At 42.0% G+C, this 13,883-nt stretch overlaps 1 protein-coding gene across 1 annotated transcript in view; it reads right to left on the bottom strand.

Moving 5' to 3' along the window:
- Window positions 1-13,268, bottom strand: part of LOC308288957 (voltage-gated potassium channel KCNC1-like) — a gene marked incomplete at both ends in the record, with an annotated part of 49,695 nt that extends 36,427 nt beyond the window's left edge. Inside the window, 3 exons of the mRNA XM_080730430.1 lie at window positions 2,703-2,836; window positions 7,506-7,782; window positions 13,059-13,268. Of these exons, the coding sequence (XP_080586556.1) occupies window positions 2,703-2,836; window positions 7,506-7,782; window positions 13,059-13,268 (621 nt within the window). The remainder of the gene's footprint in view (window positions 1-2,702; window positions 2,837-7,505; window positions 7,783-13,058) is intronic.
- Between the last annotated feature and the right edge of the window lie 615 nt (window positions 13,269-13,883).

Raw genomic sequence — 13,883 nt, 5'->3', positions numbered from 1 at the left:
AAGATAGCAGCCATCCCGTCCATTCCCTGTTCTCACTCCTCCCATCCAAAAGAAACGTTACCAGAGCATCAAATCGCACACCACTCGTTTCAGTAATAGTTTTTTTGCCCAGGCAGTCAGGTTGCTCAACGAAGGGATGAAAGTAAAACGTAGGTAAACATGGGCACTGTACGCATTTTTAAACTGTACACTGTTACACTGTATTGTTGTTGTTGGGACTTGTCTTGTGTGCCTGCATGGTATGTTGGTCCACACTCCTGTCGGTCACTGTGACCATGTCATTAAGGCTGAGAGTGTTCCTGGCACAATCATTTCATTGTATCTGTACCTGTATGGAGAATAGAATTGCAACGGCGATCAACGTCACGTGATATGTTCGGCCATTTTTACCCAAGCAGTTCAAAAACAAGGAAAGCGATGAGACTCTGAGAAGTTTGAGTAAACATTAATTTATTAGAAACATATGGACTAACACAATACGGACGAGTGGGCTCATCGGTAGATATATATACAACATATTTGTACATGTTTTGAGCCCAATATGGACGTTGGAGCTCAACCAGTGAGAGCCCTATGACTCCCCCTTATAACTCCAGGAGAGACGTAACGTCCGAATATTAGCGACCTTTACTGGTGTTATGATTTATGGCTAGCACAACAGTATGCAGCGACGGGTGAGGTTCTATATGGGACTAGTTGCCACTGGAACCGTGGTACAGATGCTCCACCGGACCAACACACCCAGCTGGATTTGAACCCACAACCTCTTGCGGTGGTGCGTGGGGACAACTAGTGGGTTAGCTTAACAAAATTATCGAAACCAAGTGGATAAAAGCGTCAAACTCTTTTTGAGGCTTCTTTAGGACCTAACGATGGATTTTAGCCTCGGGTACCAAACTTTATTTTGAAAATTACCCATAGAATTATCCATATCAAGTTGAGCTCCCATCGACTTTAAAGGAGGAAAATACACAGAAAAAGAAAATCTGCTTTAAAGGAGCTATAGTCAACATTTTCTTGAAAAACGGATGCTAAAATAAAAATAATGTTTCGAAAATATTTTATAAAAAAAATAAGCGTAAAATAATGATAAAATAATCATTTTGGCCATTGTCAGACCGACACTTTGTTTACATTCTAGTCTATAGACTAGGATGTAAACAAAGTGTCGGCCCTACAATGAAAAAGTTGACTATAGCTCCTTTAACACATTCCCCGCCATTTTAACATACCTTCGTACTCTACGGTGCCTCTGGTCTCCATAGACTTCCATGTAATTCATAGTGCACGGATCATGCACACCCATGCCTAGATAATGCACCACGTGTGTCCACATTGCTCACAGCTTTCAAACAAAAAAATCCGAATGGAAATCCGTTCAGGCATTCATGAGATAGAAGCCATTATGTTTTCCTAAAATGTAAACAAAGATGGCTGCCATGTTTGATAGATGGGGTTGCTATGGGGGTTAAACATGCAATTTCGCGATTTCTATCATGCCTACTACATTTTTTGGGGTCAGAATTTTTTTTTGAAAAAACAATTTTTTTGAATTTTTTTGAATTTTTTTTTTTCAAAATGGCGGAAATTCTCGGGACTATCGGGCCTGGCAGGGAACGACATTGAAATAATCTCGGGACTATCGGGCCTGGCATGCAATGAGTTAAGAAGGATGTGAGGTGTCTAACTAGGGGTTTGTCATGATTCTGAATCCATTGCAAGCATTGGTTTTGCACAAAAAAAAAACGTTCCTTGTGCTAGAAATGGCACTAAACCATCGCTTTTATCCGCTTCGTTTTGATAATGTCAAGAACCAGGGTTAACTCATTCCCTGCTAGGCCCGATAGTCCCGAGAATATTTTGACCCCAAAAAATTTAGTAGGCATGATAGCAATCGCGAAATTGCATGTTTAACCCCCTTGCAACCCCATCTTTCAAACATGGCAGCCATCTTTGTTTACATTTTAGGAAAACATAATGGCTGCTATCTCATGAATGCCTGAACGGATTTCCATTCGGATTTTTTTGTTTGAAAGCTGTGAGCAATGTGGACACACGTGGTGCATGATCTAGGCATGGGTGTGCATGATCCGTGCACTATGAATTACATGGAAGTCTATGGAGATGAATGGCAAATGGGAATACGAAGGTATTCTTAAAAGACGGAGAATGTGTTAAAGTTATACCATGTAACTTTTTTTATAAAACAAATCTTAAAATTGTCCTAACTGTTAAATCGCTAACGTTTTAGAACCCCCACTCCGTTATTTTCAGCTTCTAAAGCCTTCTCTTTATATGTTTTCTGTGATCCTCGCCGGGGTCCGGTTTTCGCGGAAAAATTACGTCATCATACACTACCGGCCAATCACAGCGAGGGTCATACACTGCCGGCCAATCACAGTGCATCTTGCTGACTTCTCAGGAAGTAGCTTGCCTCAACAAAACAACAGCATATACTCGGGTGAAGGAGTCCGTTTCTCCGGAATGCCTGAACGCACAGGAACCAGGGACCCCTCTAAAGATAGATCTCGGCGAGGTGGAGGCAGACGCGGGGGTGTGAGGCCCGGTCCGCGGCGAAAAACGGCCGAAAGACGCGCACGCGACCGCGGTTTGCTATAGAGCTACTGACCACTAGTTGAGCAACTTACACAGTATAGCTTTAAGAAACCACACTACACAACCAAACAAAGCGTTCTACTCACTCGTGCGTACTTGGAGGAGTACGGGTCTTCGAACAGTGCCCAGGTCTTCCTCTGCCAGCGCCTCCACTTGTTCCCTCCTCCTCCACCGAGGGCGTAGCCCCCCCGGAGGAAGCCACGCCCCCCGGGGGAGTCCCCTCCCCCCCGGAGGAAGCCCCGCCCCCCGGGGGAGGAGTCCCCTCCCAGGGCCAGCCTCCGGGTCATCTCCATCTCATCGTCACCGTCCAGACATCCTCCTGTAGGGTAGCAGCATGTTGGGGAACATAAACCCATTCAGGGCCTAGAATTATTGACTGCTTTAAAGGACAACTTTAGTTTTTTACAACAAGGGTTCATATTTTAGATTGTAATTAAAGAATATAAAAGATGAGTGTTAAAATTATTTCATTTACTTCTTTCCATTGTTTTAGAGATTCTTATTTCAGTGGGTGGGGGCATGCGTACAAGTAGCTAAATATGTCATTTTACACAGAATAAGCCCATTCCCAAGATACAACGCAACCTTTCATCGTTGGATGTGACTTATGGGGGCTAGAAGTGTTACTGTAAATAGCAATAAAGAAACTGCTGGCTTATTGTGTCTAAAAATACATATTTAGCCACTTGTACGCATGCCCCCATGCGTACGCATGCCCCTTGGTAAACACAATAAAACAATAGAACGAAGCAAATGAAAACATTTTAAAACTCACTTTTTCTTTTCTCTAATTACAATCTAAAATATGAACCCTTGTTGTAAAAAAACAAAGTTGTCCTTTAACCAGTGAAAAATAGCAGATATACAAGCTCGCAGCGCGGCACCGAGTGCCGCGCTGCGAGCTTGTAGATCTGCTATTTTTGAAAAAGTCGTGAAAATGTGTGCAAATCTTTGAATATGTATTTTCAAAGAGAATGGTTGTAACTCAAATTTTGCTTCTGGGTGGTCCCTGGAATTAGATATTTTGAAATGGGGGTCCGTGGCCAAAATAAATATCATTTTGGGGGTCCTTCACATGAAAAGGTTTGAGCACCACTGACACAGTAGTCTCTCAAGAACAGACTAACTGAGCTCCAGTTGAGTGAAAAGGACCTTTTCTTTGACGATGACTGGCCAGATTGCTGACATAGAAACAAAGGGTTTTTCAAAAAACCTTAGAAGGATTCAAAAGACACTTATAGAATCGGGTCAAAATTCTAATTTTCACGATTTTTCAAAAATAGCAGATCTACAAGCTCGCAGCTGTGAGCTTGTATATCTGCTATTTTTTTATATTTAAATCATAAAATATTGCGTCATAATGTGTTCAGGCCTAAATGGTATATTCAGTGATTGTAATTCATTCAAATAAAAATATAATTGGTACATTCATTCTCCTCACTAGAATGTGTGCTGACCATATAAGGACTTCCCACCATGGCCCGTGTTGTGAGCATAGCTAGATTCGGTTTTCAGAGGTGGCCAGCCAGTCCTCGACCAATCAGGGTAGAGTATGGCCATAGTTATGTTATGATGTTTAGTTATGATGGTCAAAATAAAGGTTTTGAGAACCACAGTCGCTCTGAATTAAGAACGTCTGCTAAATGCCTTGATTGTAAACTACTGAACTCATAAAATGCCATAGTCTGGTAGTAAATCAGTATCATACATATCCTGAAGCTGGAGACGTAGGCCTACCGATATTCAGTGATTGGGTCTAATGATCAAAACGAGAACATTATAATGGTGTAAAAAATCTATAAAAAACTAAACATTTCCACGCAGTAAGGCCAGTAAGGAACAAGATGACCCCCGGCCACTTTCATTATCACTGAATACACCTTTAATACATTATAATCTATAAAAAACTAAACATTTCCACGCTGTAAGGCCAGTAAGGAACAAGATGACCCCAGGCCACTTTCATTATCACTGAATACACCTTTAAAGTTACATGAAACTGAGTTACGTAACTTTGCTGTAACTTGCTGGTAACTGAGTTACATTCATATTTCTGTAACTCGTCAAGTAACTGAGATACTTTTTGGCTCAAGTTACAAGAAGTTACAAGCAAAGTTATAAATTTACATTTAAGTTTTGTTAAGATTGACGATCAAATGTCATGTAACAGCTGAATTAATATGTATAGCAAAGGTGTAGCTATCACTATACAGGCACCAGTCTTTTTCTATATATATTTTTTTTTACAAAAAGTCAACCTTTTTGAAATAAAACATAAGACTCAGTTGAGAGGCATATTTCTGCTGGCATGTGACTTTTTTGGTAGGATATTATATTTAGTTTCATGTACACCAAATGTAGATTCTCAATTTAAGGCTGGAAAAAAAAGTAACTTAAGTTGCTTTTTCTCTGTAACTTGAAACTTTATAAGTTACATTTCTCCAGGGGTATAACTTTAACTTGATCAAGTTACTGCCATGGTGAGTTACTTGTAACTGTACAAGTTACACTTTCAAAGTAACGTCTCATAGTGTGGGGCCTTAAGGGGAGCAAATGCTAATTTTGTGCAAATTTGTCTTAACTCATACAGTGCCGCCGGCCACAAGGGGCGCTAGAGTGCCAGAAATTTCTCTATAGACCTTCGCTCTAGCTTCCGTCGACACTGTCCCAAGTGCCTTGGGATTTCACTCCAGCCAATGCTATGGGTGACTAGAGGAGGAAGCTAGCTGACACGTAGCCAAAATACTAACCCATTTAGAAGCCCGATCTAAAGCTATTTCAGTCGCAAAAAACGTTCTCTTTGGGTCTGGGAACACAATCCGGAGAAAATCCTGTCTAAAGATGTGATTTATTATTGGAGTGGGCGGCGCGATGCGGCCGTTAGCGCGACTACGGCCCGTGTATGGCCGAGTGTTGGCCCGGACCATGGATGGACGTTTAGACCGGAGCTTCGTTGAGGCCTCCGATTAAATAATTCATTTTATTAAATATCCCGGACTAGTTTGGGATAGGCACCCTGGAATACGTCGCGCCGCCGACAGTATAGATTGAGGTTTTTTTGGGGGGCTCTAAACTTTATTTTAAACCATTTTCAATGGAATAAATCGTCTGACCATCTAGCGTCTCTCGTTGGTAAGCGCTGGACGAGCAAGGACCACCCACGTTGCTCCAAGCAGCTCGGGGTAAGTAAAATAGCAAATAAAATATTGTATTGGATTGAAATAAAGCCGAACTTGTTCGGGATAGGCACTAATAGGGTTAAAACGTCAAATGTTGCGCAGATGTAGCCCAGGGCATGCTCTAATGATTTAGCTAGGGCGCCCGAGTTTGCGACCTTCGGGGTCGCCACAGCGGCCAAATCAAGTTGGGTTCCCATCGACTTTCTATACAGGAGGAAAATACCCAGAAAAACATTTTTTTTCTGGGTATTTAAGTAGGATGTGAGGGGTCTAACTAGGGGTTTGTCATGATGCTGAATCCATTGCAAGCATTTGTTTTGTACAAAAAAACATTCCTTGGCCCCAGAAAACGATGGTTTAGTGATGAAAAGTGATGACTCATCACTTTTCATCACTAAGTAATCACAGTTTTGTGGGCGTTCTCTGGGGCCATTTATAGCCCAAGGAATGTTTTTTGTGCAAAACAAATGCTTGCAATGGATTCAGCATCATGACAAACCCCTAGTTAGACCCCTCACATCCTACTTAAATAACCAGAAAAAAAAAAAAGAAAAAAAATTCTGGGTATTTTCCTCCTGTATAGAAAGTCGATGGGAGCCCAACTTGATTTGGCCGCTGTGGCGACCCCGAAGGTCGCCAACTCGGGCGCCCTAGCCAAATCATTAGAGCATGGCCTGGGCTACATCTGTGCACGCACGAAGCTTCCGAGGCTCTTCTAAATAAAGCTGTGTCAAAATGTTGCGCTTTAAGACAAATTTGCACCAAATTAGCATTTGCTCCCCTTAAGGCCCCACACTATCATAGTTTTTGTATACATAACAGAACTCCCTACTGTAATCTGTAATTTCAGAGTAAATAACACAATAATTCCAAAGGTTACTGGCAGATACAAAGGGTTGGAAAGAAGCCAGAGATTTTGTAACCTATGCAATGACAACAGAGTCGGGGATGAGTACCATGTACTGTTTGAGTGTAAGAACCTTACTATTGTGAATCTCAGACAAAAATACTTGCCAAAGTACTATACAACAACCCATCCATCTATGTGGAAACTGATTTTATTGCTACAAGCCGACAAGGCAAAAGTTACATGTAAATTGGGAGCTTTCCTAAAGAACACCTTGCCCTTGTTCAAATAATGTGTCGTGCCCGCTTTTCTGCTACGTCTGTTTGATTGTTATTGTAATGTTTGTAATGTTTTGTATACTATTTATGTATATAATATGAGCTGTGCTCCATACCATGTGATCATGGTCGTGAGCTAAATAAATGTGACCCAGCATAGCAGAGGGGCAGTCATTTCGGAAAGCACAGCTTTAGACCAGCCCTGAAATTATTATTATTATCATTATTATTTTCTAAAATGTGATAAAGCCACAAAAGCATTTCATAAATATCAGGCTACATTTCACTTAAACGCCAGAGCTTAACTCTGCATGTAAATAAGACTTTTTTAAATTAATGTGAAGAGAAACCTCACATTTTGCAGGTTACATTTCATCTAAAAGGCTGAATTTCTCAGATCTAGTATTTCTGCATGACATAACTCTATAAGCCATATCTACAAAACTGTTGGGTCAATCTTCACAACCAATATATCATTTTGTAGCTATGATTCCCAGCTTTGAAATGAAAAAATGAAAATGAAAAATGTTTCAATGACTAGCCCTCAGCTGTGTTCGGTCACAAATGATGATGATGACGACTCACCGTGGTCTCCTCCCCCCCCTGCCTCCTCCTCCAACTCCTCCTCCTCCTCCATGGCTCCTCCTCCAAAGCTGTGCAGAGCCTCCTCAGCCTCTCGGTGCTGGCGGTAGGTCATCCAGCAGCAGGGCTCCACGTCAGTCTCGTCGATGCCCCAGAAGGCCAGCTCCTCCTCGTACAGCGGGCCGCACACGTCGGCCGGGCAGTGCAGACGCCCCGTGCGGTAGTAGTTGAGGATGTGGGCGAAGACGCCCGGGTGGCGGTCGAAGAAGAACTCCTCCGCCTGCCCCACGACGAGGAAGGAAGAGTCAGGGAATTTTAATAATCTATAAACGTAAAAAATAATTGGTGTCTCATGGAAATAGAAGTTACTTTGTTTTACTTTAATCCGTTTAGGCCTAGAATTATTGAATGCTTTAACCAGTGAAAAATAGCAGATCTACAAGCTCGCAGCAGAGCTGCTATGTTTTGAAAAAAGTCATGAAAATGTGTGCAAATCTTTGAATATATGTATTTTCAAAGCGAACGTTTGTAACTCAAATTTTGCTTCTGGGTGGTCCCTGGAACTAGATATTTTGAGATGGGGGTCCGTTGTCAAATACATATAATTTTGGGGGGTCCTTCACATGAAAAGGTTTGAGAACCACTGACATAGTAGTCTCTCAAGAACAGACTAACTGAGCTCCAGTTGAAAGTGAAAAGGACCTTTTCTTTGACGATGGCTGGCCAGATTGCTGACATAGAAACATAGGGTTTTTCAAAAAACCTTGGAAGGATTCAAAAGACACTTATAGAATCGGGTCAAAATTCAATGATTTTTCAAAAATACCAGATCTACAAGCTATCAGACGCAAAAAAAAAAAAAACTATGGTTTAGTGATGAGTCATCACTTTTCACAAGGTGTATGGGGGTCCATTTTTGGCCCAAGGAATGTTTTTTGTGCAAAACAAATGCTTGCAATGGATTCAGAATAATTAAAAACACCTAGTTAGACTCCTCACATCCCACTTAAAGCATACTTTTGGGAGTCATTTTTTTCCCATATAGTATAGTGTATAGTAAGTGATTGAGACCCAGAATTACCCTAGCTGTCAAAGATTCTCCTAGGGATGTTGAATTTCAATCTTTGTTAGATATGTTACTAGACACCTTTACCAACACATTGGTGAAGACATTGTTTGGTAAGGAATTTATTCCCAGGTTTGACAGATATTCTGATCGTTTCCCCTGAATAGAAGCAGAGAGTTCATCCGTTAAAGGGACAGTTCACCCCCAAAACAACCTGTACATGCCATCAGAATCTGTCATCATGATTAAAGTTCATTTTATATATAAATAAGTTAAAAAGGTCAATAAGTTAAGTTCATAATGTTTTTGTTTCGGACAATTTCATGTATCTATGTTTCTTTACTGAATACTGAGGTGATTTCTGTGTTCTTGATTGGCCCAGGTCACACTGGCCTTTTGATATTTGATCTGTTAACTCATTTAGTGCTCCTGAAATTAACGGATTATAAAGTCCACGATGCCACCTTCAGGCTCCCATTCACTCCCGTTATCTTATTTTGAAGGCCAGAAGTCCACAACGTAAACACTTCCGGTCTGACGTCATCGCATCCTGCGCCGGAACCGATCGTTGTTTACATGGTGTCATGGCGGATCGGGTCGGAGCTTTTATCCATGTGCTTTATAAGATAGCATCTGCCTCCATCTTCGCTTCTAAAGTGTAGTTTTGAGATAATGGACATTAAAGATGAGATCCCCCGTCCACCTCAATGTTATGGATGGGACTATTTTGTGCTCGTGGAGCCGTGATGATGCGAAATCAGCGACGGATTTCGTCTCCGGACCTCCGGCCATTGTACTCGGTAATGTATCCGCCGTTACAGTAATATATTACATTTCACGAGTATACTCGGGATTGGCACTCCGGGTACTCTGAGTACTTTTCACGAGTCTTCTCGGGATTGGCACTATATGAGTTAATGAGCAAGGGTGGTTGGCATCACTGTAATTAGCAGAGCTGAGGGGAACCAGTTTGCATATTTGTATTAATGCATATTTGTATTTTGTGTTTGTTTGTTACAGTTCTTACGGCATTTTATTTGGCATTAAATGTCTGTCCATAAAAAGAACACCTTGTGTGCGTATCTTATCAACCGGAGGGAACTACACAACCTTTTATTCTATGGATTATGGATATTTTTACTCTGGTTGCTATAGGCAACCAGAGCAATGTTCTGGTCTGAGACATTTTAAAGGACAACTTTGTTTTTTTTACAACAAGGGTTCATATTTTACAATGTAAAGAAAAAGAGCGTTAAAATGTTTTCATTTGCTTCGTTCTATTGTTTTATCACGTTTACCGTGCTAAAATGTGGGGCATGCGTACGCATGGGGGCATGCGTACAAGTGGCTAAATATGTCTTTTCAGACACAATAAGCCCCCATAAGTCACATCCAACCATGAAAGGTTGCGTTGTATCTTGGGAATGGGCTTATTCTGTGTAAAATGACATTTAGCAACTTGTACACATGCCCCCAACCACTGAAATAAGAATCTCTAAAACAATAGAAAGAAGTAAATGAAATAATTTTAACTCTCATCTTTTATATTCTTTAATTACAATCTAAAAATATGAACCCCTGTTGTAAAAAACTAAAGTTGTCCTTCAAGTCAGCTAAATCTGTTTTCAGTTAAAGTTTCTCTGTCACCTAAAAGTAAACCTGTTTTCATTTCACTTTTCTGTAATCCCAAAACTATCCCTTTAATAGCAGGGGTCTTCAACGTTCTCAGGCCAAGGACCCCTTAGCCGAGTGAGAGATGAAGCCGGGACCCCCAGATTGTATAGTTTCATCGTTTGACAGCACAATCATCAGTGTATTTTGGATTCATGTCAATTTGTGTTGAACCGTCAATACTTAATAAACTTGACCTTTCACTCTGTACTTAGTCTGCTCTTTTTCCCCTCTACACCAAACCTCTTTGCCAAAAATAGACGATCTACAAGCTCACAACGCCTCGCGCTGCGAGGCGTTGTGAGCTTGTAGATCTGATATGTTTGACTAAAGTTCTCAGAATATGGGCACTATAGGGTTCTAGTGGTTCATACACAAAAGGAGAAAAAAGGTTTCTACAAAGATTTGGAGGACCCCCTGTAGTAACTCTGAGGACCCCCTGTAGTAACTCTGAGGACCCCCTAGGGGTCCCGGACCCCCTGTAGTAACTCTGAGGACCCCCTAGGGGTCCTGGACCCCCCGTAGCAACTCTGAGGACCCCCTGTAGTAACTCTGAGGACCCCCTGTTGAAGACCCATGCGTTAATAGCAGGGAACAACGGAGTGTTTGATAGAAACTAGGATAGCAGGAAACCTCCAGGAGAACACTTTATGTTTCTGGGTTTGATGAATGAACTGCTACCAAAGAGAGTCACACACACACACACACACACACACACACACACACACACACACACACACACACACACACACACACACACACACACACACACACACACACACACACACACACACACACACACACACACACACACACACACACACACACCATGCCCCCACTGTGGCACTTAGGCCATGGCTACACAGAGCTGGATATTTCTGAAGCTAGACATTTTTTGTGCTGTTGGGGCTTGCAGCCACATGAAGCTGGATATTTCGGCTGCAAAGCTGGATATTTTTGAAACCGGATAAATAAGTGGAGACATTGAAAAACATCCGATTCACTGGATCCGTGTAGACAGGGAACCCGGATATCTCTGAAGACTTTACTGTGTGTGTGCTTGTTAGACCTAGATATCTTTGTGGTGTGGACCTAGATATCTTTGTGGTGTGGACCTAGATATCTTTCTATGTGGATATCTGAAAAACCTGCATGTATGAAATATCCAGCTCTGTGTAGCCATGGCCTTAGCCAGATCCAGTCCCTCAAAATGGGAGAGGACCTGTGATGTTCTGCCGCACTTTTAATTTCTTTTTTATATATTAGTCATTAAATTTGGTCATTAAGGTCGGCAGAATGAGAGGCCTGCTCTGCTGGAAACATCGCGAAAAAAAGAAGAAGTTTGCAGTGAATATACAAATGGCCATAACTTTTTTCCGCAATGTTTCTGGCAGAGCAGGCCTCTCATTCTGTGGACCTTAAAGGGATATTACACTTTCAAACAAACTTTTAGGTCTAATCAGGCTTGTATGAACACCCTGAACAGTTTTTAATTTGCTTCATTCAGTATTTAGATATTTGATGTAAATGTTACCAGGCCCGCCACGCCCAGGCCCTCTCCACATACACACCCATTGTAACTTCAAACTCCATTTTAACCATGATAGATTCATTAAAAACACACATTATTTTTTCTGGTGACTCATAATACCCTCCTAATACGTGAGCAGACCGTGTTTTTTCAATAACTTTTTTCATTTATTTTCAATAAAATATTATTGTATTTAATGTTTTCCATTTTCCCAAAGAATTATTAAAAATAAATGAAAAAAGTTATTGAAAAAACACGGTCTGCTCACGTATTAGGAGGGTATTATGAGTCACCAGAAAAAATAATGTGTGTTTTTAATGAATCTATCATGGTTAAAATGGAGTTTGAAGTTACAATGGGTGTGTATGTGGAGAGGGCCTGGGCGTGTTGGAGCTGGTAACATTTACATCAAATATCTAAATACTGAATGAAGCAAATTAAAAACTGTTCAGGGTGTTCATACAAGCCTGATTAGACCTAAAAGTTTTTTTGAAAGTGTAATATCCCTTTAACTCTCTAAATGCCTATGTGGTGTCAACGCGTCAAACTCTTTGATGTCGCTGGAGGCCCACGGCGCGTTTGACGCGTTTACTGTATTTACAGTAACAACATAAAATCTCACCGTAAGGTCGGGGCTACGCCTGGATGTTGCCCAATCACCGCGGGTTGTTTCCATTAGACGCTGAGAGCATCACGCCGCCGTTTTTCTCCATATACTCCAATGCATTTCCCCATCTTTAAAGCCCTTTATCTCTGATGTATTTTTTATGGCTAAAACTGTGGGCATGGCTGGAAAAATGACCAAATTATGATCGGCAAACAACAGCTATAGTCTATACTAGTCCATACAGGGTGAAAGGCAACAACATCCTGACTACGGTCATGTGACCAAGTGATGTCATCACGCATAAATTGACACAACAGGGCCCTGTAGAACACAACGGAGGTTGATGGGAGAGATTTGGGCAGCTAGAGGGGATGACTCTGGCGCCACCTGGGGCATTTAATGTGTGACCAAACTAATAGATAAAACAGAAATAAAAAGTGGGACAGAACATCACAGGTTCAACCCTATTCCTTGAGCTTTGGGGCTTGTGGGTCCCCGACTATCTCTCTTTTGCAGGTCTTTCAGTCCGAGTGGATAAAAAAAACACCTCTGCTAAGGTGGAGACGACCTCTTTTGGTCCGACCAGGTTAGCATTCACCAGCGTCGGCAGGTTAGCATTTCACCAGGTTAGCGTTCACCATTGTTAGTTTTACTGAGGTAATCAAATCAAATCCATCTCACCGATGTGTCGTAGTGGAAGTGTCCGGTGTTGTGGTGCGTTGCGTGGGGCTCCTCTGCCAGCCATGCCAGGCGGGTGCCCGGCACGGTGCGCAGCGTGCTGCGGTAGGTCTGGTGGCGCACGCCGCCCACGTTGATCACCACGCGCTCCGTGTCGGCAGCGCCGCGGAGCGCCGTGTCAGCCTCGCCCTGCGGGGGGCGCTGCTGGCCCATGATGATGGTGGTGGTGACCCGGAGGGGAGGGGGGGGAGGGGCTGCTCTGTGGGCATCACTCCCTCATCTGTCCTCCTCTAAAACAGCAGGGTTCATTTTGTGGAAAAGGCACTCAGATGTTTTACTTAAAGGTGATACACCATGCATTTAAACAGTATTTATGTCATATTGTTTGTGTCCCAAAAAACGTTTTTCAAAAGGTTTGAGGCTAAATTACCACTGAGAGCCTCTCATTTTTTAATGGCTCTCAGAGCATGTTCAGCTGCAGTACCACCTTTGGCCTGAACTGCGTCACCCCCCTCAAAATATCTTTGAAAAAAATATTTTTTTTTTGAAAAAAAAAAAAAATATTTTTGAAAAAAACGTTTGAAAAAAGAAATCTTCAAAAACGGCCGTCGATGACGTCACCGACGGCAGCAAATCAGGACAGCCTTTTTTGAGAACCCGTGGGATGCTTTTAACCTCCCGTGGGATGCTTTTAACCTCCGCCTTCCCAAAACCAGAGAAAGACACAACGGTCAGAAATGGGACTTTGTGAGGATAGAAGGTGCTAGTGGGACCCCAAAAAAAGGTTTTAAAATAGGAAAAGTGAAATTTCATGGTGTATCACCTTTA

The sequence above is a fragment of the Nannobrachium achirus genome (genome assembly GCF_963921795.1).
Source record: "Nannobrachium achirus genome assembly, chromosome: 7".
Lineage (NCBI taxonomy): Eukaryota > Metazoa > Chordata > Actinopteri > Myctophiformes > Myctophidae > Nannobrachium > Nannobrachium achirus.
This window is presented reverse-complemented; position numbering and strand designations above follow the sequence as displayed.